We start from the raw sequence: 27,525 nt of genomic DNA, 5'->3' as shown, positions 1-27,525 counted from the left end.
GTGGCCGTGGGGAGGGGGGATGCCCACGGTCAAGGAGGCTGCGTTGGAGTGCAGGGGGGAGGCGGTGGGACACCCAGCCCTGACCACCCCCGCCACCAGCACCTTCCACCCCGGCTCCCCCACTCACCCACCCACCCACCCACCCACCCACTCAGGAACAGCCACACACCGCGGGGGCAGCCCAGCGGGTTTATTAGCCGGGGTGGGGGGATGTACAGAGCGGCCGTGCCAGCCCACGGGCACTGGGCACCCCGGCATGGCCGGCTTGGCACGGAAGCGGAGCTGGGGGCGGGGGGCGAAGGCTGGGGGCTGGGGGCACCCCACGGCAGGATCCGTCCCCCCGGGGGGGCGCCTGTGCCAGCCAGTGGCGGGGACAGGAGGGGCCAGCAGGCACCCCGCTGTGCCGCCGGTCCTCGCCTCCCCCTGGTCCGTAAGGTATATAAATATAGAGGCTGTATGTATACATCCTATGTATATATGTACATCGGGGCGGCCGCCAGCGGGGTCTGCGCTGGGACCCCCGCCCCCCCACCCCGGCCCCGGGACCCTCACTTGTGCCAGGAGTCGCCGTAGAGGGAACGGGCCTTGGCGGCGCGGCGGGGCGCGGCGTTGAGGACGGCCACGCTGCGGCGGCTGGAGCGGACGACGTCGGTGACGAAGCCGGCGCAGTCGCTGCAGACGTCGCGCAGGACGGAGCCCTGGGCGTAGATGTGGGGGAACTCCTCTTCCACCCGACGCCAGCACGTGCCCGGGAGCGAGCTGCGGCACGGGGGGGAGCCCGTTCAGCCCCCGCCCGAGGGAAGAGGAGAGCGGGGAGGAAGGCTCGGGGGGGGGGGGGTTGCGGGACTCACTGGAAGGTCTCCCTCCTCCACAGCGGCAGGGCTTTGGCCAGCAGCGAGCCCGGCAGGCTCTCGAAGCCCAGCGCGTAGACGGGGATGTGAGCCAGCTTCTTGGAAGGCATCTTCATCTGGCGGGTGTGCGGGTGTCAGGGTGGGGTGGGGCGGGGATGGGGATGGGGACGCGGTGACACCGGCCAGAGCCGGTCCCTTACCTTCAGGCTGCAGGAGCTGCAGACAGACCTGGGGACAGAGAGAGGCCGGTGAGCGGGGCCGTGGCGGGCACCCTCCCGCGGCCGTGGCGTGGCCCGGCGCGGCGCTCACCGCTTGCAGAAGAGGCACGCCGCCGGCCAGGAGAAGAGGGGGAACTTGGCCCTGCAGCAGCAGCAGACCTGCGGGCAGAGGGGGGTGAGAGCCGGGGGGCCGGGCGGGCGGCGCGCGGCCCCTCCGGCCCGAACTCCCACCTTCCCCTTCCGCAGGCTGCTGTACAGCTCCTTGCTCTGCAGGAACTTCTCCATCTCGGCCTTGACCAGCACCCGGCGCACGTTGATCATCTCCTCCACGGTGAGGGCCAGGCTCTCCACGGGGTGGCTGAATTCCTGCGGGCAAGGAGGGGAAACGTCAGCCCGCTCTGCCGCAGGGCTGCGGCACAGGACATGACCCGGAGCACCCCTGTGGTGTGGGCAGAACATCCTGGCACAATCAGAGCATCCCTGTGCCGTGGGCAGAGCATCCCGGCATGGGCAAAACATCCTGGCACGGGCAGAGCATCCCCAGCGTGGGAAGAGTATCTCTGGCACGGGAAGAGCATCCCTGTGCCATGGGCACAGCCTTCTGGCACGGGCAGAGCATCCCTGGCACGGGCAAAACATCCCCAGCATGGGCAGAGCATCTCCAGCACGGGCAGAGCATCCCTGTGCCATGGGCACAGCCTCCTGGCACGGGCAGAGCATCCCTGGCACGGGCAAAACATCCCCAGCATGGGCAGAGCATCTCCAGCACGGGCAGAGCATCCCTGTGCCATGGGCACAGCCTTCTGGCACGGGCAGAGCATCCCTGGCACGGGCAAAACATCCCCAGCATGGGCAGAGCATCTCCAGCACGGGCAGAGCATCCCTGTGCCATGGGCACAGCCTTCTGGCACGGGCAGAGCATCCCTAGCACGAGCAAAACATCCCCAGCATGGACAGAGTATCTCCAGCACGGGCAGAGCATCCCTGTGCCATGGGCACAGCCTTCTGGCACGGGCAGAGCATCCCTAGCACGAGCAAAACATCCCCAGCATGGGAAGAGTATCTCCAGCACGGGCAGAGCATCCCTGTGCCATGGGCACAGCCTTCTGGCACGGGCAGAGCATCCCTAGCACGAGCAAAACATCCCCAGCATGGACAGAGCATCTCCAGCACAGGCAGAGCATCTCTGTGCCATGGGCACAGCCTTCTGGCACGGGCAGAGCAACCCTGGCAAGGGCAAAACATCCCCAGCATGGGCAGAGCAACCCTGTGCCATGGGCACATCCTCCTGGCACGGGCAGAGCAGCCCCGGCACAGGCGGAGCATCCCCGTGCCATGGGCAGAGCATCCCTGGCACGGGCAAAACATCCTGGCACAGGCAGAGCATCCCCAGCACTGGCAGAGTGTCTCCGGCACGGGCAGAGCCTCCCGGCACAGGGCAGGCGGCACGGCGCGCCTCAAGCCTCGCCTCCCGTGCAGAGGAAGCGGGGGGAGCATGGGGATGCCCCTGGCCACCTTGTGCCAGGTTCACGCGGTGTCCCCAGCCCCACCACCAGCACTCACCAGCCAGAGGTGCTTGGAACTGGTGCTGGGGGCAGCGCCGGATCCATCCTCTGGCCTCTCCTCCACGGCGCTGAGGGCAGCCCGGGGTGGTGCTGAGCCATCCGGCAGCGGGTGGCAGCTGGCGGGGACGGAGCCTGCGGGGAGGGACGGGGAGGCCATGGCAAGGCCATGCTGCCCGGTGCCACCGCAGCCGCGGGGCCCGGCACGGCCACCCTGGGGACGGTGGTGGCACGGGGCTGGGGACCTCCGGCGGGTACCTGAGCGGGGCCGGGGCTCGGGCTGCAGCGGCTCCGGCTCTTGGGGTGCAGCCTGGCCGCCCCCCAGTTGGCTTTGCAGCTGCGCCAGGTCCTGCTCCGAGAAGGAGCGGTCCCGCTTCAGCGGCACCTCCGTGCCCGGAGAGTCCTCCTCCTGCAAGGCCACGGGCACCACGTCACCCCTTTGTGTCCCCCAGCACCTCCCCTTTGTGTCCCCCAGCACCTCCCGCGTCCCCCCCCCCAGTCTCCGCTGGGTCCCCTCTCTTGCCTCGGAGACGTTCATCTCCTCCATCTCGGCCAGGGTGGGTGCCTTGAGCAGGACGCGGGGCCGCGGGCGCGCCGGCGCGGTGCTCGCCGGGGTTCGGGAGAGCTCGAGGCAGGAGCTGGAGGCCAGGCGGCCCGAGCAGGCGTGGGGGATGCAGGGCAGGGAGCTGTACCCTGCAGACGGGGACGGGGCTCAGTCCCGGCACAACAGGGACCAGCCACGGCGCCGAGCACAGCACCGGCAGCCTGGCATGGCGGGGAGGGGGGATGCCGGTACCTTTTTGGCCACGGTATGACATTTCCACGGGCCGAAGCTTCCTCTCCTGCCTGATCTCCTCCAGGATCTTCTCGTGGAGCGTCCTCTGCTTCTGGGGCAGGGGCCGCAGCCGCCGCTCCGATGCCTGCGGGACGCACGGACTGGGCCTCAGGCGGTGGCCGCAGTGCGGGGGGCACAGCACCCAGGGGGACCCCCAAGCCCAGGTTGGCCACAGAGGTGTCACGGTGGCGGCACTCGCCTGCTTCAGCGGGGGCCGGGAGCGGATGAAGTCAAGGATGAGCTCGTGGGCATCCTTCTTCACCCGGGGAGGGATGTCTCCATCCACCTGGGAGAGGGCAGAGGGGCTGGGGGTGGCATCGGGGCTGGCGGGCACGCGCGGCACCGCGGCGTGGGGCCGGTGCGAGGGCAGCCCGGGCGCGCTCACCATGACCTTGCGGAGTTTGTAGTTGCGGGCGCGGATGTCCTGCATGAGCATCTCGAAGGGGGTGAGCTGGTACTCGGTGGGCAGGGGGTCGAACTGCTTCTCCTGCACCTTCTTCAGCTTCACGCCGTGCCGCAGCTCCCGCATCAGCTGCACCCACAGCCGGGCCTGGGGAGAGGTCGGGGTGGGAGGACGGACGTGGCAGCAGCCCCCTCCCCACACACACACACACACAGCCCCGGCATGGCCCCCGCGCCGCCCGTACCCAGTCGGTGTTGCGCAGGCTGCCCAGCTCCGCCGCCGGCCGCTCCTCTGCCTCCTCATCCTCCTTCAGCTTCTGCAGCATCTGCCGCGGCACGAGGCACCGTCACCCCACGGCACCCAGGGTCCGGCCAGGGCCGCGCAACGGGGCTGCAGCACCCCCAAAGCACCCCCATCCCCACCAGCACCAGCCTGGAGCCGACGGTGCCACGGCACAGCGCCCCAGAAAAGGGTGTATGGCCAAACGCCGGCGCCGGCAGCGCTGGTTGGGGCGGGCAGAGGGGAGCACCGCGCTCACCCCGGTGTTTTGGTCCCATGGGTGGTTTTCCTGGCCGGGCAGCGGCGCCGGCCACGCTCACCTCCTTGGCATCGCGGATCTTGGCGAGGAAGGCTTTCAGCTCCACCGTCTCGGCGAAGAGCGCCCGGCAAACGGCCTGGTAGTGTGCCTGGGCCTCGGCGGGGTCGGCCAGGCGAGCGGCACAGCACCGCATGGCCTGCCCGAAGGTGCGCACGGCGCGCGGCGGCCCCTCGCCCCCCTCCTCCTCCTCCTCCTGCCCCCCGTAGCCCTCGTCGGCTGTGGCGCAGCCGCTGTCCTCCGAGTCGCTGTTGGTCATCAGGTCGATGAGCTGCTCCAGCCGCGGGCTCAGCTCCCGCTCCTCATTCTCATCCAGCCCCCAGTCCAGCGCCCGGTAAATGGCAAAGCCCAACGACTGCACCATCTGCGGGGACGCGGCACCGGCTGGGCCCCGGCCGCACCCCCGGGAACCCCTCGGCATGCTGCACCCCTCCCCGCCCCCCCCCCCCCCCCGCCTCCCAAATCCTTGGTGCAGGGTCCTGCCCCTCCACTGCACCCCAGAACCCCATAACCAGCACCCCAGGGTGAGGGGGGCTGGCGGGGGTGCCCACCCCATGCTGGGGTGTGATGGCAGACGGGCCGGGTCACCAGTAAGCTGCGGTGGGGTCCGGCCCCCACGTACCTGGGCTTCGGCGGAGGGCGTCAGCAGCGGGGGCAGCTCTGGGGGGAGGAGGGCAGAGTCACCACCGCTGGCACCCATGGCCCCGCGTCGGGCATCACCACCCATCCCACACCCCGGGGATGCTGCACCCACCTGGCCCTGGCCATGGGGCACCTAAGGGGGCTGCCCCTGAGTGGGTCCCAACCCCAGCAGCTCCTACCCCAAACTGGGACCCCCCCCTTCCCCACCCAGTCCCATCCTGTGCTGGTCCCAGGACGCAGCTCCATGGGATAACGGGGACCGGACCCCAGTCCTGAGCGGTGGCGGCGGGCAGCGCCGGCTGCGAGATGGTGGCGCAGCCTCTGTTGCCCTCCCTGCCCGGCCAAGCACAGCAGGCCCTGGGCTACTAGCCCAAATGGGTGCTGAGCCCCACCGCCTCCGGCCAGGCCCGGGAGGCACATCAGGGCTGGCGGCGTCACCCCTTTAACCCTCACCCCCGGGCCTGGATGGAGCTGAAAGCTCTGCACCCCCAGGGAAATGCCCCCCTGCACCCCTCCGGGCTGTGGGCACCGGCACGCAGGGGTGCGGTGAGGACTCGCCGAGCACCCACGGGACATGGCCCGGGTGCCCGGTGCGGGCTGCGGTGCCGCGGTGTGCCCAACAGACGGTGATGTTTGCCACTGCAGAGCCAGCACGGGCTGGGCATCGCCCGCACGGCACCGTGCCCACACGCACACACGTGCGCCCGGGACACGCTTGTGGGCAGCTCAGACCCTCCCAGCAACCGGACGGCCACGGAATGAGGAACGGGAGTGGCTTTTGCAGTGTCCCCAAGGCTTCCCGGCCCAGGGCAGCGCCGGCCATCAGCTCGCCATTCAGCTGACCGAGGTGTGTGTCAGCCCCGTGCCCGCCAGCCCACGCACGGCACCGTGTGTCCCCACGCCGTGCCCGGCTCCCGCCGCGGTGCCAGCCCCGGGATGCTCTGCCCTGGCTGGGAGAGGACATGGCAGCACATCCCCCGGGGACGCCGACACCCTGGAACACCCTCACACTGAGCGTGGCTCGGCAAACACGGCGGGAGCCGGGCCGGTGGGCTGAGCCTGGTTGGTCCCAGCGGTTCCCTCCAGCCGCTCCCACGGGATGGGGAATTGGGGTGGCTCAGGTGGGTGCTCTCGGCACACCGGGCCCGGATCCAACCCCGGGCCCGGGTGGAGCTGCCGAGCCGTGTGCCAGCCCGGTGCCACCACCCGCAGCGGCGCTGGGAGGTGCCCGGAGCCCTTCCAGCTTCCAGTTTCATCCCTGGGGAGATGGCTCAGGCTGGCCCGGGAGGGACCTGGGAGCAGGAGGTGGCGCGGTGGCACCGGCTCCGGCACTGCAGCCGTGGTGGCTCAGGGAAGGGCGTGGGGCCATTCCCGTGTGTTACTGGTGGAGCTGGTGTGACCACGCCATGCCCAGCCGCCGCGCTTGTGCGTGGCCCTGCCCCGGGCACCAAGCGCCCTGTTCTCCCCGTGTCCCCTGGCTCAGCTCCGCGCTCGTCCCTCCGCCACCAGCAGCGTCCCCTGCCCGGCCACCGGCAGCGAGGAGACACCGCAGTGTCCCCTCCCGGCCGTGGGCAAGGACAAGCAGTGCCACTGCAGCATCCCTGCCCGGCCGGGAGGCTCCGTATCACCCGGCAGCACCGGGTGCCGTCCCCGGCACACCGGCCTCCCCGCGGGGCCAGGCGGGTGAAGCCGTCAGCCGCGCTCTGTCGTTGGGCGCCGGGGTGCTCCTCGTCACGCCGAGCCACCCGGCACGGCTGCTGGCAGCCGGCCGAGCCTAATTACAGCTCATAACCACCGCGGCCCTGCCCGGCAGCGCCAAGCACCTGCAGAGAGGGCACGGCCGCGAGTCCGAAGGTCAAGGACGGCGCTGCCCCAAAACGCTGCGGGGGGGGGGGGGGACACAAGGGCGAGGGCCACGCTGGTGCCTGGTGGTGACACACCAGGTTGGGGATGGGGGTCCCTGCGGGGGTCTGAGTGCACAGGCGTGTTCAGGCGTGTGCGGCGGGCGTGCCCGTGTGTGTGCGCGGGCGTGTGTCCTCGTGTCTGTCTGTCCTTGCCATGCGTCGTGCCCGCCCTGAGTGGGGTCGGTGTCCTGCAGCCCTACAGTGGGTCCTGGGTCCCGGTGAGCCCCGCACCCACGGGCAACCCCGCACGCCCCCCACACCCTGGGTTCAGCCTCACCGGATCACCCCACCAGGCCCTGCCGGTGCCGGTGCCGGTGCCGGTGTCACACCAGCCCTGGATCCCCGCGTCACCGGCCCACCACCGTGTCGGTACCCACAGTAACCGCGACGATCCCAGCCGTGCCGGTGCCGATGCTGGTCCCCCGTGCCAGGGCCAGGCCGTGGGGTTCACCTCCACCCCTGCTGGTCCCAGCCCCGCTCCCCCCCCCCCCGCCCCCCCAGTGCCGGTGCCGGTACCGCCCTTCTCCCCCATCCTCCCCGTTTCTCCGGTGCCCCGCCTGCCCGCCCCCGCTTTGCCGGTACCGGTTCTTCTCCCTTCCCTTTGCTCCCTCCCACCGCGGCCGTTGCGGGTTCCCCCCCCCCCCGCCTCCTCCGCCGCCATCCCCGGTCCCTCCGCGCCCCCGCCGCTTCAGCGCCCCCTGCCGGTGCCGGTAAGTCCCTCCCGGTGCCGGTTAAATCCCGATGCCGCCTGTGCCGGTGGCTCCCCCCCACCCCCCCCCCCGCCTCCGCCACCTCCCCTCCCCGCTCCAAAAACGTTACGGCGACGGCTCACCGGGCGGCGGCGCGGGGAGAGCGACGGTGCCGTCTCCGCGGAGGAGGATGTCGGCGGGGCGGAGCGGGGCGGCGGCGGCGGCGGCGGCGGCGGCGGCGGCGCGGCAGGACTGGAAGCAGAGCGCCCAGGCCTGCTCCTCGTTCAGCGGCTGCTCGTAGCACTTCAGCACCTCCTCCAGGGACAGCTCCCGCGGGGCCGCGCCGCCCGCCCGCGCCATCGCCCCATCCCCGCCGCCGCCGCCGCCGCCGCCGCCGCCGCCGCCGCACGGGCGGGCGGGGCCCCGGGAGGGGCGGGGGGAGCGGCGCGGAGCGGAGCGGCGGAGAGCGGAGGCCCCGCCCCCCCCGCCGTGCGGCCCCGCCCGCGCCAGCGCCCCGAGCCCCGGCGGGGCGGCGCGGTACGGCTCGGCACGGATCGGTACGCGCGGTGCGGCGCGGTACGGCTCGGTACAGCCCGGTATGGCTCGGTATGGCTCGGTACAGCCCGGTACGGCTCGGTACGGCTCGGCACAGCCCGGTATGGCTCGGTACGGCTCGGCACGGCTCGGTACAGCCCGGTATGGCGCGGTACAGCTCGGCACGGCTCGGTAGAGCCCGGTACGGCTCGGTACAGCTTGGCACAGCTCGGTAGAGCCCGGTATGGCTCGGTACAGCTCGGCACGGCTCAGTACAGCCCGGTATGGCTCGGTACAGCTCGGCACAGCTCGGTACAGCTCGGCACGGCTCGGTACAGCTCGGCAGGGCTCAGTACAGCTCGGCACGGCTCAGTGTAGCTCGGTACAGCTCAGCACGACTCGGTACGGCTCGGCACGGCTCGGTACAGCCCGGTATGGCTCGGTACAGCTCGGCACGGCTCAGTGTAGCTCGGTACAGCTTGGCACGGCTCGGTACAGCTCAGTAGAGCCCAGAACGGCTCGGTACAGCCCAGCACGGCTCGGCACAGCTTGGTACAGCTCAGCACGGCTCTGTACAGCCCGGCATGGCTTGGCATGGCTTAGTACAGCCCAGCATGGGTCAGTACTGCCCAGCACGGCTCGGTACAGCTCAGCACAGCTTGGCACAGCTCTGTATAGCCCAGCACGGCTTGGCACAGCTTGGCACAGCTCTGTATAGCCCAGCACGGCTTGGCACAGCTCGGCACAGCTCTGTATAGCCCAGCACGGCTTGGCACAGCTCGGCACGGCTCGGCACAGCTCTGTATAGCCCAGCACGGCTTGGCACAGCTCGGCACAGCTCTGTATAGCCCAGCACGGCTTGGCACAGCTCAGCACAGCTCGGCACAGCTCTGTATAGCCCAGCACGGCTTGGCACAGCTCGGCACGGCTCGGCACAGCTCTGTATAGCCCAGCACGGCTTGGCACAGCTCGGCACGGCTCGGCATGGCCCGCCCAGGATGGCAGGGTGCAGGGTCAGGGTGCAGGGAGTGTAACTGGGTGCAGGGTGTGGGTGCCCCCAGGGTGCGCGGCAGGGCCGCGGCTACGGCTCCTGCTCGGAGCTCCTGGCTCCCAGGCGACTGCCCCACGGAACCCACGTGCCACGTGTGGGGCAGGCGGGTGTGGGGAGACGAGGGCCGCGGGGGTCACCTGGGGGAGCCGGCAGAGGGAAGGGACCAGGCTGGGACAACAGAACTCCCCGGGAGGGAGGGAGGGAAAGGGAAGAGCTCCGGGAGCTGGAGATGGTTTGGGCACGGCCGGGAGCAGCTGGAAGGGCCGGGATGAGGAGCCGGAGTCTCCGGGGAGACAACGTCCCATGGGAACAGGGTGTGGGGGGACAACGTCCCATGGGAACAGGGTGTGGGGGGACAATGTCCCGCAGGCACCCGGGAAGGCCGGCGTGACACAGTGCCCAGAGCAGGCTCACACCCCGGGGACCTGTGGGGCGGGCAGGACAATCCTGGCAGAGCAGAAAGGACAGCCAGCCTGCACTTAAAGGTCAGGTAGGGCTAATTACAGCTCTCGGCATGATGAGCTTCCCATTTCCATGATGGAAGGAGCATAAAACCCCGTCTCAGCTCCATTAATCCATGAGCATAAACTGGGGACAATCCTGGAGCCGTGCTGGCAGGGCTGGGAGAGGGATGGAGCCGGCACGGCCAGAGAGCTGCCCCGGGGTTGGAGACCTTTGGCAAAGAGCCTGGGACGGTGCCTGCAGTGCCATGGGGGAGAAATGCACTCCAACGCCCGTCCCGGAGAACCTGAGCAGTGTCAGCTCCCTTTTTTGGGGGAAGAAAACGGGAGAACAGAGTCAGGCAGCTGGGAAACGCAGCCCTGCGCGGCGCCCCGGGGTTTGGGAAGGGAGGAGGATGGCTACAGGTGACCCCAAGGGTCTGCACGTCCCTGGGATTATCCAAATGCACCATCGCACGGACAGAAAAGCCGCCCGGCTCTGCCCGACCGGAGCAGCTCCGGGCTGCGACGCCGATGTCTGGGTCCGGCTTTCCGCCCCGCCGAGCGAGAGCGATTCGGACGCGCCCGCTTCATCCGTGTAACCAGCATTGGGACCCGCTCGGGAAGCGAGTTTTGAGGGAGGAAAGGTGCACGTGCTGCTCGCCGAGCCGGCTGCCAGCTTTCCAGCGCCGAGGGTGCCTGCGGACACAGCCAGGGCGGCACCGCCGGGGGTAGGAGCGGGGAGGACGCGCGGCGTTGGGGAGGCGGCGACGACCCAACCGGCAGGATTAATGGGAATGGATTTGAATTACAAAGCGCAGAGCCCTTTGCTCTGGGTAAAACTGTAATTAATACGAAATCAAGATGTAATTAAAAGCTACCGCCTTGGAAAAAAATCAAACAAAAGCCAAGCGTGTATGTGCATAGGGGAAATATAATTAAAAATGAAAGAAATAGGGAAAAATAATACAAAAAAAAAAAAAAACAACGAACAGGTTGGGAAATGCAGAGCACTACGGGAGGATTAGATTTCCCGGCGCCCTGTCACCCTCGGCATCCAAGCAGGATGTGCCCCAGCGAGACGGCCGAGGAGCCGCGATGGAGGGCCGGGCCCTTCCCCGTGGGCTGCGTGCCGTGCGCCGGGTTCGTTCGCAGGTAACACGTTCACATGGGTTTCGTCTGTCCTATGCAAAAAAATGTCCTTAAAAAGCCACAGGGGCCCGAGCTGAGCGCACAGAGCACCCGTGGGGTTGGATGCACCCATCCCGCTTCCCTTAGATCCTGCAATAAACTGGGGGGCAAGAGGGAGGGGAGAGTGTTTTATGATGTGGCTCGCTCTCGCTACGTGCTGGCCTCGGATGCGGCCGGGGGTTGGAGGAGCTTCCCGGCGTCGCTGCCTGGAGTGCAGCCCCCAGCCCTGGGCAGCGATGCCGAGCGCTCGGCGGCACCTCCCTGTGCCCCCCTCGGAGGGTTTCTCACCAGTTTGGCCATCACAGTGATGGTTCCCCCCCTGTTTTTGCTTCGGTCAGACCAGAGATGAGTCCCTGACTCTGCCCGGTGTAATGGGCCACTCGCTGCTCCCAGACATTCTTATTCCCCGAAATGCCCCGGCCGGCCCCGAGTCAAGCCCCAACCCCGGGACCGGCACTTTATTCTCCCCGAGGGGGCTGCAGAGCCCTGTCCTGCTGCGTTTGCCACCGCTGCCTGACACCTCGGTCTCCTCTCCACATGAATAAACATCTGGAGCACCCCAGAAACCCCAGCTCCAGGTCAGACAGCCGGCCAGGGCCCGTCCCTTGGCAGGAGCACGTGCGCCCTGACCCACGCGCGCCCCCGACGAAAGCAATGGGGTCTGTGAGCACGGCGGCCAGCCCTGTCCTCAACTGGAACCGAGGAGGACCCGGGACACGGCCGAGCCCGTTGCTGCCAGGCAAGCTTGGCTGACGGGTGCGATGCTTGAAGAGATCAGGCCGGATCCTGCAAAGCCTTGAGGAGCCAGTTTTATCACAGAGGTGTCGGGGGTTTTGCACTCCTCGTGCCCAGGTGCGAACAGCCAGGCCAAGGCTTTCTCTGAACAAGAGGAGGCAGCCCGCAGGGTTTCTGGCCCCTCTCCCGAGCTGCCAGCCCCACGTTACTGCCGCTGGGTCGCATCCTGCTCCCGGCGCAGCCGTACCCCACCCTGCTGCCCAGCACAGCCGGGCTCTGCCAGACCTGCCCTGCTGCGGGAGGAGAGCAAGGCAGAGGGATTGAATCACAGAGCGCTTGCTAAAGCTCCGTTTCCTTTCTAGACTCTTCTTCATCAATATTTTAATTAAAATCAATTCTCTGCGCAGACCGCATTAACCCGGCGTACCTCACAGACAACGCATTGAAGGATTAAATAGAGCAAGCGCTTTGCAGGCCAGCAAGCCAGTGAGGGGAGCAGAGACCTGCTGGCAGTGTCGATAACGGAGACATTTACTGTGCCACTGGCACCCGTGGGCGGTGGTGTCCCTGGCCCACAGCGAGAGCCCACACAGACGCGGGGCTCTGCGACGCACGGGACACGGGTACCAGCTTGTCTGCCGTGAATCAGGGACGCTCAGGGAGGACGGGGCAGGGGACACCCCGGTAGCACCCCTGGGGTTCCCCGGTGCCGACCTCAGAGCTCACAGATGAGGTGATTTCCCCTCGCCTCCAGCCGAGATTACCCTCCCTGCCCCATCCCACGCCCTCCTCTTTATCTCTTTGTACCTTGCTACATAATTCCCTTTCTTCTTCCCTGCTTATCTCAGAGATGTTTGGAGGCAGGCCCTTCCCTTCCCGATGCAAATATTTCATTCTATTGCAGGTGAGTCCTTCCGGCTTTTTAATCACGTTAATTACTGGCTCTAACCTCAGTCGGCCTCCCCTCAATTCCTCCAGTGCCGACCCCCAATCTGACTCAGCGCTCCCGCTCCCCTCGGAGCCTTTTCCTCCCGGCTGCGCCTTCCCAGGGACAACACGGAGGTCCCACGTCCCACAGCCCTGCTCCCACCCGTGTCCCCGCTCCCTCAGCTGTCACCCCGCGTAAGGCCATCCCCACCATCTGCAAAACGAGCCCCCTGCAGATTTTCTCCACCCCCCCCGCCCCGGCAGGGTTGCTGCAGGAGAGGTTTCGATTTGCTTTGCCGGCTCGGGGCTCCCCCAGCTCCCCAGCCAGCACCGGAGCTCGCCGAGCCGCCCAAGAATGGCTCCCACATTTGATGTGCCCTTCCAAAACCCGGGGCTGCCACAAACATGACGATGGCATCAGGGTTTTAAAGCGATTCGGAACCACGATTCTGGGAAGGGTTGCGTTCGCCGTCTCCGAGCTGAGATTCGGTGCTGTGGTGACTTCCCGGCGCGGTGGCCGTGGGAGCCCATCGCACCGCCGGAGCGCTGCCGGGAAGGCTTTCCTCCGGGCTCTCGGCACCGTGTGCTGCCGACTCACCTGCTCCCAGGGCCAGCCCTGCAACAAAAGCATCCCACGGCCGATTCCAGCACAGCGCTTTCAACGCCTGCGAGCAGAAGCCAGCGTCCTGAACACCCCGGGGTTGTTCACCTGCCCCGTACGCTTTATCCCCGGCACGAATTACCGCCTCCTGCCCCCAACCCTCTGCAGGGCATGCTGACGGTGGCCAACCAGCCGCAGTTCGACTCCAGGAAGGATCAGATGAGAGGCAACCGGCGGGGGAGATCCCTGTGGGAACTCCACGCCGCTCCCTCCGAAACTTTTATTGCCCCCCGCAGCGCCCGGCGTCGTGCAGCTGGGGATTTCCTGAAGCGCAGAAACAAACTTTACAACTCAACAAAGAGTTCTAAAGCAGGTGTGTTTATTGCAGCGCTGGGTGCGAGGGGGATTGCTCCTCCTAGCTTGCACACCACCAGCACACCGTGCCAAAAATTTATGCAGTGCAGGTATATATATTCATGGGATTACGCAGCACAAACGTATGTATGCATTAGCGTTAGTTTGGGCAGACTCAGATCTGTCTCTGGTGGTCCTTTACTTCTTCAGGGATCTTATCTTCCTCTTTTGTCCTTGAGATGAACTTTAGGCATTCGCCCATGCTCTATCCGTACTTGGTGATCTCAGCAGCCTTTTAACCAGTTTTATGGTCAAGCTGACACCGTTATTCTTGTTATTTCCTCGTGTCTAACACGCAGTCCTTGACAAATACCAGTCCCTGATAAGCTTAGGCACCAGTCTCTAATAAACAAGTTTCAAAAGAACATTCAAGGCCTCAAATTAACATTCAAGGAAAACGGGATGGTTAACAAATCGCAAAGCATTTAGCTCCCTGTATCATTCCTGCCATGGGAGTTGCAGCGGCCTCTCGTCCCCTCGCTGGGGTGGCACCAGGGGTACACAGCACCCTCACCCCCCCCCCGGGAAATGGAGCTGGGGGGGGGGGGTCCGTTTTCTGCAAGGAGCGGGGAAACGCTGCGGCTGTCAGACCCAGGACCCGGCCCGGGGGATGCTGCTGCTCTGGGGAGAGGCCTGGCAGACGGCGGGTGTCCTGGAGCAGGGGACGGCCACCACCAGCCCTCGCAGCCGGTTTGTGGGGGTGTCCGTCCCCACTGCGCTGAGCTCCCCCTCAGGCAGCTGGTTTCCCCTCAGGGATTCTGTGGGGGAAACCCCTGCTCCTGGCAGTGGCCATGGGGCTGAGCGCTCACCCCTCTCCCCCAAAAACCACCTTTGCAGAGCGCATTGCCCTCTCCGCCTGCCCTACCCCAGCCCGGCCCCCCCACATCCCACCTCACGCCATCCCGCCCTCCCCAACATGGCAGCCTCCAGCCTCCGCCACTACCAAGATGGCGGAAAGGGCGGGTGAGGGGGGTGGGACCACGCCGCGCTTCCAGCCAATGGGCGGAGGCGGACGCCGCGGCGGACAGCCAATGGCGGCGCAGGGCGGGCGGGTTGGTTTGGCGGGAAGCGGGCGGAGGCCGCCGTGATGGCGGGGCCGGGCGGGCGGACATGGCGGGACTTGCTGGGTAGGGCCGGGCTGAGGCGGTGCCGGGGCTCTTCACGGCCTGGCGCTTCCAGCTGGGACAGCGGCAGCGAAGGGAGGGGGGAAACGTTCCCTCTCCGCCCTCGTACACCCCCCTCCTCCCGCCTGCGTGGCGCTTTGCGCTCCTGGCAGCCCCTCAGCTCCTCCGCCTCCCTGCTCCTCCTGAGAGCCCTCTCCCAAAGGCTGGCTGGCCTTCCCGTTGTGAGAAGTAACAGAAGAATTTTGCTTGTTACTCCTCCTCACACCGTCTCCCTTGCTGCAGCTCCTGTTCTGGGGTGTATGGGGGGGGGTGTCAAGGCAGCGCTTTGGTTGCTTCGCGCTGAGGGCCTTTGGAGGCCGATGGCTGACAGGGCTTTGGCTGCGCTGGGCTGCTGGTGCTGCAGGCCGTGGGGCTTTGTCTGCAGAGCTGCCCTGAGCAAACCGTGCAGAAACATCCTGCTGCTGGCTAGTGAGGGGCTGGCTTCGCCCCGTCAGCAAGGGTGCCCTTGGGGGGGGGGGGGGGCTGTCGGAGCAAGCTGCGGTTCTAAAATCCAAACTTCTCAGCAGGGAGACCCAGGAAACGGAAAAGCGCCTTTGGGAGCGGAGCAGAGCTCCGGGAAGCGGCTCTGCGCGGTCTGGATCACCATCAGAACCTGAGCGACCTCCTCCTGGAGGTAGGAGTGGGCGGCTGGGGGGGTAGCGGTCAGGCTGGGGATCACGGGAGATCCCAGCTGGAGGTGGGATCCACCAGCACCCCTCCTGTAGAACAACTGTGCTGGGAACTCAGTTGGCATGATAACGTGGGAAGGAAAAACAGCACTGGAGGAGTGAGCTGAAGTTTAGAGGTCTATGTTGCAGAAATTAGGTTATTTTTTTCCTTTATTGCACTATGTCGTATTGTTACAGACTAAAAATGGCTAAGCGTAGTTTGGATTTGAGACAAAGGGAAATCCAGCACCTTTTTTTTGAGGATCAAAACTGGCTTATTGTGAACATAGGAAAAAAACCCAGGAGAGGCTATTGGGTTTTCTCTGAATTGCTAACCATTTCTGACTAATGTAATTGTCTTTATGAAAATCTGGGCCATTTGCCTATATAGATGCTTGAACCAACATTCTGACTTGGCCACATTCAACCTTCTCACATACTGGAAAAAGCTTTTGATTCTGATAACTCGAATAGACAATTCAAATACTTCTCACAGTTCAGCCACAAGAGTGTTGTCTTAAAGGATCCAACATTTTGACACGTTTAATGAAATATTCATGGCAGCGTGGCTTCACAGAAGGGACTGGAAAGACAAGAGATTTGGTTCCTGGTGCTGCCACTGATCTGTTGCCTGACTGGGGACGAGTAACTTTGACCCATATCTTCTTTTCTTTGCATAAAATGAAAACAACTGTTACGTCTCTTGTGAAATGCCCAGAAATCTCTGGTTTACCAGGACCGTGTGGGAGCTCAGTGTTAATTTTTCTTCGGTTGCTCCAGCCCCCAGCGAATGCCTGGGCTGCTCTGTGCTTTAGAGGGAGTATGTTTGTAAATGTGTGTAAGAGACATCTCAGACTGTTATGTTTTTATTTGGCTGCCAGGTGGAAGGTTCAGTTAAGCCAGCTGGACAGGATGGCCCAGAGCACCAGGAAGTACCATCAGAATCGTTTATAGGTGAGTGAAAGAGTAGCTATCAGAGACAGACGTGGGAAAGAACTTTTCTTCATGTACTGAATCTTTGCCTGTTAAATGCAATCCCAGTTTTACTTTCTTTTCATCCCATTCAGCTATTAATTTCCTACTTGTCTGGTGATGACAACCATGGCAAGGTCTGATTGTTGAATATTTTGATTATTTGAAAGTGTTACTATGAAACCCACAAGACTAAAATGCAAAAATCTGCTTAGCAAGGATATTCTACCTCTGCTCCTGGTTGTTCTGCCTCTGTTTTATGTACAGTAAAGGAATGATACAGTGAAATAAAAATGATTTGCAACAACTGACATTTGTGCAGGAAGGAGTTTAAGACTTGGGACTTCTGTCTTCATGTGTTCAAACCTTTTTTTCTCCCACGCTGTCAACTTTGCCTTGTTTTTAGTTTCTGTTCTACAGGAACAGGCCTCAAGATTGGGTGTACCCACAGCGATCTTGGCAGCCAAAAATGTTGTTACCAACGTTGAGCAGATCTGCCAGGCTTCTGCAAGCCCCTCTCCAGTCCTGCTGCTGAAGTTGGACCAGAGAGTAAGGGAAAAAGTTTACATTTAGTTTATCAAGAAAACAGTAATGTTAGGTTTGACTTTAAACCCAGTTTATCTGTTCTGATAAAGTCACCCAAACAAATAGGACCTGAGTGGATGGTTATTTATCTATGTGTCTGATATGCTCACAGAGGTACGGTGTTTCTCTCCTGTACAGGAAAGCAGCTGGTTTTGACAGCTTGGAAATTAAGTTTTTTGTCTGTTGCTGAAGTGCAGTCTTATACAGGTCTCTCTAAGCAGATCCTGTGTTCTCACCCCTGGTGTACCTCAGACTTGGTCTCTTTAGTCCTTGATTTTATCTTTACTGATGGCCTCTGTCTGGGGTGTAGCCCGGTGTGGTGACAGCCATCCGTACAGAAGCTGTGCCGTGGCTGCTGGCTCAGGTCACCTCTGAGGCGCTGCCTGGTGTCGCTGCTGTCAGCCTGGCTGCCTTTAGTTCAGCCTCAAGACAAAAGGTCTGGACCTTTCCCATGAATTCTTTCCACCATTCAAACCTTTAAAAAGCAGGAAAAAGGCAGTAAAAAGTTTTTCTAAGAATGTGTTATTTACAAAGGAAATTATTTCTGTTTCATTTCTGGGGTGATTCCAGAAGAGGTTGTCTTGCTTGCTTCAAACGGTCAAGATTTTGCTGGCGAACAATGTGTTCTGTCGTTCCCTCTTCTGTCAAGAAATGTGGAAAATGAAGGTAAGAACTCATGGAAAAATGTGGCCGTGTTACAGACCTCATCTGTGGGATGTGGTGGCGCTTTTTCCACCCTCCTCTCCCGCGAAGGTCAGGGATAACTGTTAAATGGACTAGTGAAGTGCTGTGATTTCTGTTCAGTTTCCCTTTGGGGGGTTTTTTGGTCACCTAGAGCAGTCTTGCCACTGCTCATCCCTGCTCTGGTTGACTGTGGTCACGAACTCTTCCTGAGAATGGCCGTGGTCCTTCTGACCTTTCAAAAGCGTGAACTGAATTATAAATGGCGGGGGTTTTTGTTTTGTTTTTGTTTTGTTTATTTTAAGGCAAGGTCACTGGGATCTTTCTTGCCTCTATAGTGGGATTTGGTTTTTTGAAGAGGACTTAGTAGAGCTTTGGAAGTGGGTGAATTCTTAAAACTGTGTGGCCGCTTCTGAGAAACTGCCACAAAGGAGAGTTGACAGCATCTTGGTGATCACACATTGGTTTTTAGGGAGCTAGGCTAGCAGCACTCTTGCCTCACCGGAGGAGATACTTAACTCTTTCCATTTGTACTCAGCACGGCTGGTTCTCCCCAGGAACCAGCTAGGAAGGGCACAACAATACGGTGTCTGGGGTTACAGTATGGATAGTGGGATTAAACTCATCTGAGGTGACACAGCAGTTAATAGAAGCTTTGGGGGTGTTGTTTTCTTTCCTATTTATCTTCACTGCCTTACCGTTACTGACGAAGTGCGCTAATAACTCTCCATCAGTTGGCATGCTGGTTTGCTCTCTGGGCTAAGCATTCCTGATCGAGTGACCAGGCACTGCGGAAGCTCCCAGCTGGCTCTGGGGTGGCACGGTCCCAGCAGTCTTTTTATGTGCTTTGCCAGCAATATTCAGTGTGTCTTTGGCATGCTGGTTCTCTGCTCTATTTATCCGGGAATGGCGATAAGCCGAAGTGAGTTCGTGCCAAAACTGGCTTGAGAGAAATACGATAGCAGATAACAGGTTGCATTGCTTCACAAATGTGTTGTCTTGATTTCATTTGAGTGCTTTGTTTTCTTAAGAAAAGTGATGCTCTAAGTGGAGTTGAGGGCTTTTTGTGAGCGGGACAGTTTTGGTTGCTTGTGGCTCTGGTGGGAAAGAAGGAAGAGGCTGATCTGCCAGGATAAAGAGGCATGCCCTGGTCTCAAATATCCGATCCTGGGCTGCAAACAAAATCCTGTGTGTTTCGTAGGCTGATCAAGATCTCCTCATTCTCAGGTAGACATGGAGATCAAGTGCTGCTGTGTAATTGAGATCGTTACAGTAAAGAATTAGGCTGGCGATGACAAAGTATGTGGGTGAGTCTAGGGTCATGCTACGAGGCAGCTGCTGGTCGCTGCAGAAAGCTCGTGGGGCTTTGGCTTTCCTTCCTGAATGGCTTGTGTGCCCAAGCGCCTCCGCCTGCTCAAGGTGTGAGGCTTTTGTTTCTGTCTGGGAGCGTTTCTCGGTGGAGGCTGGAACTAGCCGAAGTTCTCGCTGCACCGTTTTCCCTGCCGGGTGCACCCTGGAGTCCTGTTTTGCTGGCACGGGACTCTCTGTTCCAGCCAGGAGCTGGAAGGGGTGCTGCAGGGAGGCACCGAGGGCGGCGATGCCTGGCGCCGATTTCGCCGACGGCGAGCCTGGCGTTTAGGAGCACGGCTGCCCGAGCGGCGTTGGTTTTTCCTCCATGTCCATCAGCCTCTTCCCAAATGGTTGCAGTGCCTCTTTCTGTTGTGTCCTATTGGGAAATGGAGTTGAGAGCAGCCAACTCGCTTCACAGAGACCAATAAACTGTTAATAGGCTAAGCAGTCATTCTCTAATCTGTTGCTGGATCTGAATTAACAAGATTTGAGACTTAGTGGTGTTACCTGTTTTCTGGGATATCCACTGCTGCTCTGAATATGCAGCATCAGCATTATTCCAGGGGGGCGAAGCTGGATATGTTTATTACTTGACCGTGAAAATTTAAAATGATGATGCATCTACAACTCTAAACCATTCAAAATTTGTAGGAAGGAAAAAAATCAAATAAAATCACTCTTCATCTGGTATTTCCTATGTTGTTGTTTTAAAATTTGAGTAAGTTCTGTATAGTTGGAATACACTTGAATGGATTTAGTTTTATTTTTGTATATATTGTTTACATTAGCCAAAGGGTGATGTTAACTGCAAGATGTAGAGTATGACCTAATTGTGACATCTCGTTAGGACGCTCCAGTGCTGGAAGCTGTGTGGCACCTGCACAGGGATGACATTGTTGGACTGGGAGAGCTGCTGGAGAGGTGAGCAGAGGTTTATAGGTTTGCAGATGTATTTAATATCTTAAAGCCCATTGAAATGCAATCGGGGATTAGTCATGAGTATTCTGGAGTAAGAATATAGTCAGATGCTGGCAAGTGATCAGATTAGCAGGGTTTAAGGAGTTCCCCTGGGTTTGAGTGGTTACTCTGGGTTAATTAGCTCAGTTTAAGGTGTGGTGGCTGGTTGTCTGCTGCCGAATCGGCTGCAACGGGAAGCGAAACGGTTCGGTGAGAGCCCCGGCTGCAGAGTGGCCGAGGTGAAGCTTTATTGCTCCGGTTCAGAGGGTACAGGTACTCAGCAGGAGGTGTGGGAGAGGACTTGGTAACCCAAGTCCTTCAGCTCATCCGGCCGTGCCTCCACGTCTGCGCTGGAAACTCACTTAGCCCCTAAAAATTAACGATGGTCTTGATGAGAAGCCTTGCTTTGCTTCTGTCTTCATGAAACCTTACGTTTCAGTAAGGTTTGGCGGAGTTAATCTCCAGAGAATAGTTATTCTAAGAATTGATTTTATTTTTTTCCCTATCCGGAGCTAACAACTAAAACCAATTCTCCTTTGTGAAGTTCAGGTTGTTTTCTTATGGTGTCGAAGGAATGTTACAGCAATCTTTTAGGCTTTTGATATTCGTTTACTTGACTGTTAATGTGATAGGAATAAAGCCTTCAGTGCCCCCTGGACTTCAAATTTAAGGAAGTCAAAGGGGTAGATTAAAAACTTAGTTTTTCCTCTTTTTAAGCGTTTTTATCCAAGTATCTTATAAATTGGAGCTAAAGCCTTTCTTCTAGCAGAACTTTCTAAATGGAAGTGTTTTCATGCCAGACACGAGGAAATACTTGAACACATAATTTCACGCGTGTTTTTTCCCTTTGGATGTGTTTGTTGTGGAATCTTTGTACAAAGCAAGTAAAGCTCTGGCCGATCCCAAATTCAAGGAGCGAAATGCCACGTGCAGGGCAGAGTCCTGCAGGGCTCTTTCCTGAGTCCAGGAGGATGGTGGAGCGGAAACCCCCCCCAAGCCGTGCGAAAAGCAGGAGGGATTGAACTGAACGTGCTTTTGTTTGTCCTCAGCAACCCGGCCCCCCCTGCTGCGGTGGAGTGGCTGTGCAGCAGCCTCCGTGGCCTCTGGGTGCAGGCACAGGCGTCCTCCGGGGACGGGGAGCTCGCTGGGCGTCTTCTCGCAGGCAAGGCACTCGGCTGGGCGCTGGAGGCGGGCGCGGGGGCCCGGCTGCTGGTCCGCACAGCCTGCCGCAGGGGCTGCGCGAGTCAGAGCCTCGGGGGTGTAAGGCCAGGGGGCCCCCGCTTTGCGCTTTCTTGCCTCGTTTCAGCGAGGGGGGGTGTTGGGATTTCGAGATCCCTTTGAGTTGCAGTATCACTAGGAAGCGTCGTTACAAGGTGTGTGTGTGGCCAGGGATGATGTATCGAGTGTGACGCTCCTGCAAAGTGCCTGAGATATTTTGGACCAGAAATATTTAGCAGTTCCATTTCTCCCCCTGTCATTTTCTGTTATTTGTTTGGTGGTTTTGCTTAGCAAAAGATCACTACGCAATTTGATTGAAGAGCTGTAGTCAGACCTCTGGACCAGTACAGTGGGTCAGGTACAACCCATATGAGTTCTGCAGTGCTAATGGAGCATAAAACCTGTAAATTCTTTACTCTTTATAGTCATTTAGGTTTCTGTGCTCCTTGCCATCCATTGTTCTCGCTCGTTTTGCCTGGGAGTAATTTTACTCCAAGAAAATGATGGCTGCTGAGTGCTGTGTAGTGAATGAGGCTTTTCAGACACCACTCCTATTGGGAGGCTGAGGTGGGGAGGTGAAAGAGCAAGTGATCCTTTATTGAAAGGAGGATGCTGAAACACTAATTCCTTCTTGATTTGCAGACTTTGCGATCGTGTTTCTTCAGAATGGCTTTCAGCAGACTTCAGAGCTGGGAGGGAAGTTGGAATTCAAGAAAGTCCCACATGTAAGGACAAAACGAATCTATTTACAAACAGTTGTTTAAAAAAGTAGCTCCATTAGATACCTCTGTGCCTTGCTGAGTATAATTAAATCTGAGCGTAGAGCAGCAAAGAAAGGATAGTGGTCCAGGTGCTGGAGTGGGTGAGGAGGAAATGGTGAAACCAACATTTTTTTTTTATGGAGAATTTCTCCAAGGTGATGCATCGATGGCTTTTTAAGCTTCCTTGGTTTCACCTTTTTTCCATTTGAATGTGAGGCATGGAACACTGGTAAATGCCTTCTGTCTGTGTCTGTTCTACAGTAGAGCCTGAGGTAAAAGTTAAACTGAAATTAAGAGGGGAAAAACTCTTTGAGTCTTTTTACTTTTTCTGTATATAACTGTGGCTCTCTTAAAAGTCTAAATGGTTTTAATTTGTCAATTTTGAACAGATCTGCCGGGCTGTCTTACAAAGCATGTTGACATGTAAGTGTTTTTGTGATCTGTAGCTTTGTGCCCTCACTGCTGTTTGCTAGACTTAGACTCCTTGTTCACTGCTAAATCTCTACGGAGGAATCCTTTGCCTGGGATGCTTTTCCTCTGCTGTGCATCATATTTATGTCACTGATTTTATGCCTCTCTGCTTTCCCCTGTGCTCTTGTAAAAGTGCATGTCTCCTAACACTGCAGGTAATTTCTTGCCTTTTATGCTTGTTCACTTGGATGCTCCCAGCTGCAACATCAGGTCGATACCTGAGCTGATTTTTAACAACTTTGATTGGAAGCGATTGTAGCACAGTGGTTGGGCTAGGATAAGTTTTTCTACTTAGTGAATTAAACTTTATAAATTCAAAGTTCTGTGCCAGTAAGCTATTTTGCTGGCTCACGTTTTGGATTTGCAGACTAATGTTTTGTGAAGTCTTTTTTTTTTTTTTTTTTTATGCTGAGCAAAGACATCTAATGTACATGTGTAGTCTTCAGGAACTGTCCCACGGACACTGTGCCTGTCCTGGCCCCGGGCACTCCTGCTGCTGCTGCGAGCTCCTGCGCGTAGTAGCGGCTGATTTGCATTGCAGATCCCGATGCAGAAAGACTAAACACACACGAGGGTTATTTTTTGTCTTGTGCCACAAATGATTTTCACGGTAAGCTGCTGTACGTGTTGCACAGTGGAGGAAGTGTCCACTTACACCTCCTCACGTCCACTTACACCTTCTCACGTGCCCTACACCCGTGTATTAGCATTTTCTGACCGCGCGGCTGCTGTTACTTTCTGGTCTCCCTAGTGACAGCACTTCACCGCTCTTCTTGCTGGCACGTTTCAGCAACGTGCTCAGTGCTACTGCAGAGATTAGTGCTTTTCCTCTGCTGTAAGACAACCGAAACCCAGGACACACGGCTGGGACTGCTCCCTGCCTCCTGCGTGTCTCCCCGCGGGCGCTGCCAGCCTGGGCCCTTGCCCATCTCTCACAGGGAGCACTCTCTGCAGACAGAGATGCCTTACAGACTTTGCAGAATGCTTTTAAAAAGAGAAAGCTGTAAGAGAAGTGCTTTATTATTTAATATGTGCGAGTCCAATCTCGGATGGCCCTTTGGCAGTGTTGGTACTTGAAAAATAACCCTTATAAACACGGGGCTAGGGGGATTTTGGAGGAAGAGAAGTAGGCTGTTGGCAGTCAGGCAGACGTCTGCTAACCTGCTCTTCATTTGACCTTCACGTTCGTGCAGCCTATGCTGCCACTGACGTGCAGTCTGTGTGTCTGAAAATTGTATTACATGAGTTTTCTATAAGATGTTTTTATTAGCGTGAACTTCTGGGTCACCTTTGAGAGGTTTCACTTAACCAGCTTTGAAGAACTTTAGGATTCTTTATGTGAAATAATTCACTATTAATGAAGACCTTCACAGGAGGAGGGCAGACTCAGAGTAGTATGGGAGCACTGCTTCATAGTACTGATCTTGCTATATTGGACTCCTGTGCCCAAGGATAAGTAGAGTTTATCTCATTTTCTCTTTTCTCCCCTACTTAACCTTAAAGTATCCCGCAGCAGGGGAGGAGAGTATTACATACTAACAGTGGGGACTGCCTTACCAAAGGCGTGTGAGGGATGCCTGGTTTGCTGCCCCAGCTCAGTATTAACTGTTAAAAGCAGAAACTTTTGAAAGTAGGATGGGACAAGAAACAGCACAAGTGCTGCTGCAGCAGGCTGTAAAGCAAAGGGTTTCTCGGTATGTGAGCAGAGTGGTGCAGGCTGATGGTCAAGGTAATGTGCTGTGCAAGCTGCCAGCCTGTTTGACCTCTTACCAGTCATTGTGGGGCAGATCCAGCTTTTGAAGGAGTTTCTGCTGGGGAAATGTAAGATGAAGTCCCACTTGCTGTTACAGATGTGTGGTACTCACAGCAGCACGCTCTTTGTTTGGCAGGGTGATTAAGACCATTGTTTCCAGGGGCTGTTAATTCAAAGCTTTCTGGTGCAAATCCCTGCCTCCAGACAGACTTTTCTCTTGCAGCTTGGCAGTGTTCACAGTCATGGATGCACTGCACAATTAGAATTGGGTTTGGAAATGAACTCCTAATTTATGTGCATTTTTAGATGGCTTCATTATTAGCACATTCTTGGGAGTGCTTTTAAATTGGTTCAAGGTTAGTGCTAATAGTTTTTGAGACTGTGTCACTTTTGGAAAAAAATTTCGTAAGAATTTAATGCTGCTGAATGGCTTCTGCATGTTTTCCTAATGGGGTCACCATCTTAAAGGTGCACAAATTGCTTGTTCCTGTTATTTCCTATGTGTTGTTTAGTGTCACAGTTCCTTCCGTTTTCATTCCTTTCGTTGTGTTTTTGTGTCTTTATTTTGGGGTACAGGGGTGCTTGATGCTGTTGGTAAAGAGAAGCAAGAAGATGTTTCCACCTTGCAAGCCATGAGGTTCTGGTAAGAAACACTGTTCCCCTGAATAATGTCAGCAGGTTTTTTTTATCCACTGTGAAACTTGTTACTGAAATAGGAAGAATGTTGTGGGGTTTTAAAATTTATTTACACACACACCAGCCCCCTCAGTGCTCCTTGTGTTTGCTATTCTCTCTAACAAAATATGTGTAAATAAAAATGCTTGTGAAAAGATAAGTGTTAGGTAGGAAAGGGTGTTCTGGCAGGGACTGAACCAATATTGGAACACTCTTGGCATCGTGGCAGGTTTCCCTGGTCAAGTTTTCTCACTCTGCTTCCGAGCAGAAACACCTGAAAGGTGCTGTCATCTTCTCCTCCGATTCCTGCTTACAAACCCATTTTGTCTAACAACTTTGTACATGTCAAGCCTGTCCTGTGCAGGGGTATACATTAGACTCAAGTTTGTAGATCTGATAGCTACATAATATTGAGTAACCGATAGAATTTTTGAGAATACATACAAAAAAGTATATAACCGGCAGTCTGAGAAGGCAGATGTAGAAGAAAAATGAGTGATTCACCCTAATCAGTCCCTGGTTGATCATACTTCCTGTGCATTGTTTCTGAATATTTCCTTGTCATTTATAGGCTGAATGTGTTCAGTGTGTCAGTTTATAAAAGTGCGGTTCATCCGGATTCCTTGCAGCAGTTTTTTAGACACACCCTGACCGAGGTTCTTACCTACAACCCCTTGTTGAAAGGTAGGAGTAGGCGGGGAGAGGTGAGTGTCTCCAGGGTGTGTTATTGTGTGTCCGGAGCTCCATCCCACCCGTGCCTCGCCAAATGGGGTCCAGCCTGGAGGACCCAGAGCCAGAGAAGCTGCCTGACTCCCCAACTCTTTCCCAGGGCCCATATAAGCAGGGTGCCAGGTCACACACACACACACAAAAAATTCATCTGGGCTTCAGAGGACTGTAGTTCAGGAGAAAACTTTAGGTAGAAAATCAGTGCCTTCAAACCGAGCTTCAGCTGACGGCTCGTGAACAGATACTTGGAGTAACATCTAATAGCAGCCTTTGCAGAGCAGACATGGGAGAGCCAAAGGAGAAACTGGGTGGGAGAGGTGATGCTGCAGAGAGAGCTTGGCCCTAAAATAGTCTGGTCCCTGTGTGTGTTCAGGTTTAAGCACAAGACGCTGCCTTCCTCTGCTGACTGGGTGTTTCTTTTGGTAGATGAAGAGAAAAAGGCAGGGAGGTTTCTAATCCGTGATTGGCAGTTGTAAAGCTTGATCTTTTTAGGAAGGAATGCGTTTGGGCTACAAAGTCTCTCTGGTAAAATCCCTCTGAGCTATGATGTAGAGCTGCTTGCCTGTTGTGTGGGAGAGCTGTGTCGTTGTTGGCTGCCTGCTGAAAGAGATTATTGAGGAAAAAGATGATTCCTCGCTGATTCTCTGCGTGTGCTGTGTTGGCCTACAGACGTGTGAACACAGGCACAGCTTTGAGATGACAGTGCCGTCGTGAAACAGCACGGTCCTTGTTGCCAGTCTGTGTTCTAAAGACAAATGGGAGGGAGGGGACTTCAGTGGGCAGTTTTGAATGTGTCTGGCTCCCAAAGCCAAAGGGAAAAATCTTGTGTGGTTAACTTATGCATTTTGGGTGTATTTTAAAATCTATTGCAGAAGAGTAAATTTTTCTTTTTCTGGGTACAGTGTCTGATGCCATCCATATGCAGAAAGAGTGGAGCTTTACAAGAACTTGTTCGCTGCTCACTACTTTGTATCGCAAAGTATGTCTTCCTGGTTTTGCAAAGAGAACTTTTATTATCTCGGGTTTATTTTCATTGAAATATTTGAAATGAGATTATTTAGAACTAGTGTATTCCAGTCACAGAATCTGAACCAGCGGCCAGAAATTGTAGGAAGGAGGAAGCATGAAGAAAAAGTATTACAGGGACTTTTGTTTGTGCAAAGCTCTTAATGAGAACAAAGATAATAATTTTTACTGTTGCAGAATATGACATGACTTCTGAAAGATTTAGACTCTTACTGTTTATTTTGGTCAATGCTGGTTCCAAGCCAGGATGATATCTGGCCCTGGAAAGCTGACGCAAAGCATGCATGCAGGGTAGATTTTTCAAAAGCCACGCAAAAAACATCTACGTGTTAATCTTGACAGTGCATTTCCCTCTTACGGGTGGCTCTGTGTCATTGCTAAAATGAGTTGCGACCGCTCTTCCAGCTCTTCGTGCCGTTCAGTGCGAAGGAGTTGATCGGCCAGCTGCAGCATGTGCTGGAGACCTGTGAAGTGAACTGGCAGCATGTCCTGTCCTGTGTCTCCACGCTGGTGGTCTGTCAGGCTGAGGCTGAGCAGCTCTTCAAAGGTACGTAGGTCTTGGCAAGCCCGCCAGCTAACACGTGCTTGTTGCCTCGCAGGTCTGCAGGGGGAAACCACGCCGGCTGGTGTAGCAGCCCAGTCGTTTATAGTTGCTCTTCTGAGATTCCTGCATGGAAAAGAACAGCAGAAAAATCTGCTTTTCCGTTTAGATGTGCCACGTCAGCAGTGATGTGAATGCCAGGCCTTGTGCCTGATGCTTCTCAAACTTTGGGTACAGCTAAGAGTGGTTATTTGATAATTACCTCCATTATTAATTGGAGTAGTGATTACGGAAGCTTAGTTCTTCTACCTCACCTTTGCTAAGAGACCTTGTTTGTTAAAGTTTCTTACTGATTATCTCACTGCCGGGCTTCCTGCAGTTCT

At 57.7% G+C, this 27,525-nt stretch overlaps 2 protein-coding genes across 2 annotated transcripts in view; one reads left to right on the top strand and one right to left on the bottom strand.

The window, feature by feature from the left end:
* Positions 1–175: 175 nt before the first annotated feature.
* Positions 176–8,114, bottom strand: SPIRE2 (spire type actin nucleation factor 2). Its single transcript, XM_042797632.1, has 15 exons — positions 7,843–8,114; positions 5,087–5,124; positions 4,469–4,828; positions 4,114–4,194; positions 3,852–4,016; positions 3,666–3,752; positions 3,428–3,551; positions 3,155–3,324; positions 2,890–3,040; positions 2,633–2,766; positions 1,301–1,435; positions 1,161–1,228; positions 1,052–1,079; positions 852–967; positions 176–759 (listed from the first exon to the last, which is right to left on the bottom strand). Exons 1-15 carry the CDS (start codon positions 8,057–8,059, stop codon positions 549–551), a joined length of 2,085 nt encoding a protein of 694 aa, XP_042653566.1. The 5' UTR covers positions 8,060–8,114; the 3' UTR covers positions 176–548.
* A 6,563-nt stretch (positions 8,115–14,677) lies between these two features.
* FANCA (FA complementation group A) overlaps positions 14,678–27,525 on the top strand; it is a 36,695-nt gene continuing 23,847 nt past the window's right edge. Inside the window, exons 1-13 of the mRNA XM_032993525.2 lie at positions 14,678–14,719; positions 15,280–15,389; positions 16,305–16,377; positions 16,802–16,944; positions 17,551–17,646; positions 19,859–19,932; positions 21,018–21,130; positions 21,829–21,911; positions 22,337–22,370; positions 24,748–24,814; positions 25,418–25,530; positions 26,478–26,554; positions 27,007–27,148. Coding sequence (XP_032849416.2) covers positions 14,680–14,719; positions 15,280–15,389; positions 16,305–16,377; positions 16,802–16,944; positions 17,551–17,646; positions 19,859–19,932; positions 21,018–21,130; positions 21,829–21,911; positions 22,337–22,370; positions 24,748–24,814; positions 25,418–25,530; positions 26,478–26,554; positions 27,007–27,148 — 1,165 coding nt within the window. The 5' untranslated portion in view covers positions 14,678–14,679. The remainder of the gene's footprint in view (positions 14,720–15,279; positions 15,390–16,304; positions 16,378–16,801; positions 16,945–17,550; positions 17,647–19,858; positions 19,933–21,017; positions 21,131–21,828; positions 21,912–22,336; positions 22,371–24,747; positions 24,815–25,417; positions 25,531–26,477; positions 26,555–27,006; positions 27,149–27,525) is intronic.

This window comes from Tyto alba, unplaced genomic scaffold (genome assembly GCF_018691265.1).
Source record: "Tyto alba isolate M040663 unplaced genomic scaffold, T.alba_DEE_v4.0 Super-Scaffold_26, whole genome shotgun sequence".
Lineage (NCBI taxonomy): Eukaryota > Metazoa > Chordata > Aves > Strigiformes > Tytonidae > Tyto > Tyto alba.
This window is presented reverse-complemented; position numbering and strand designations above follow the sequence as displayed.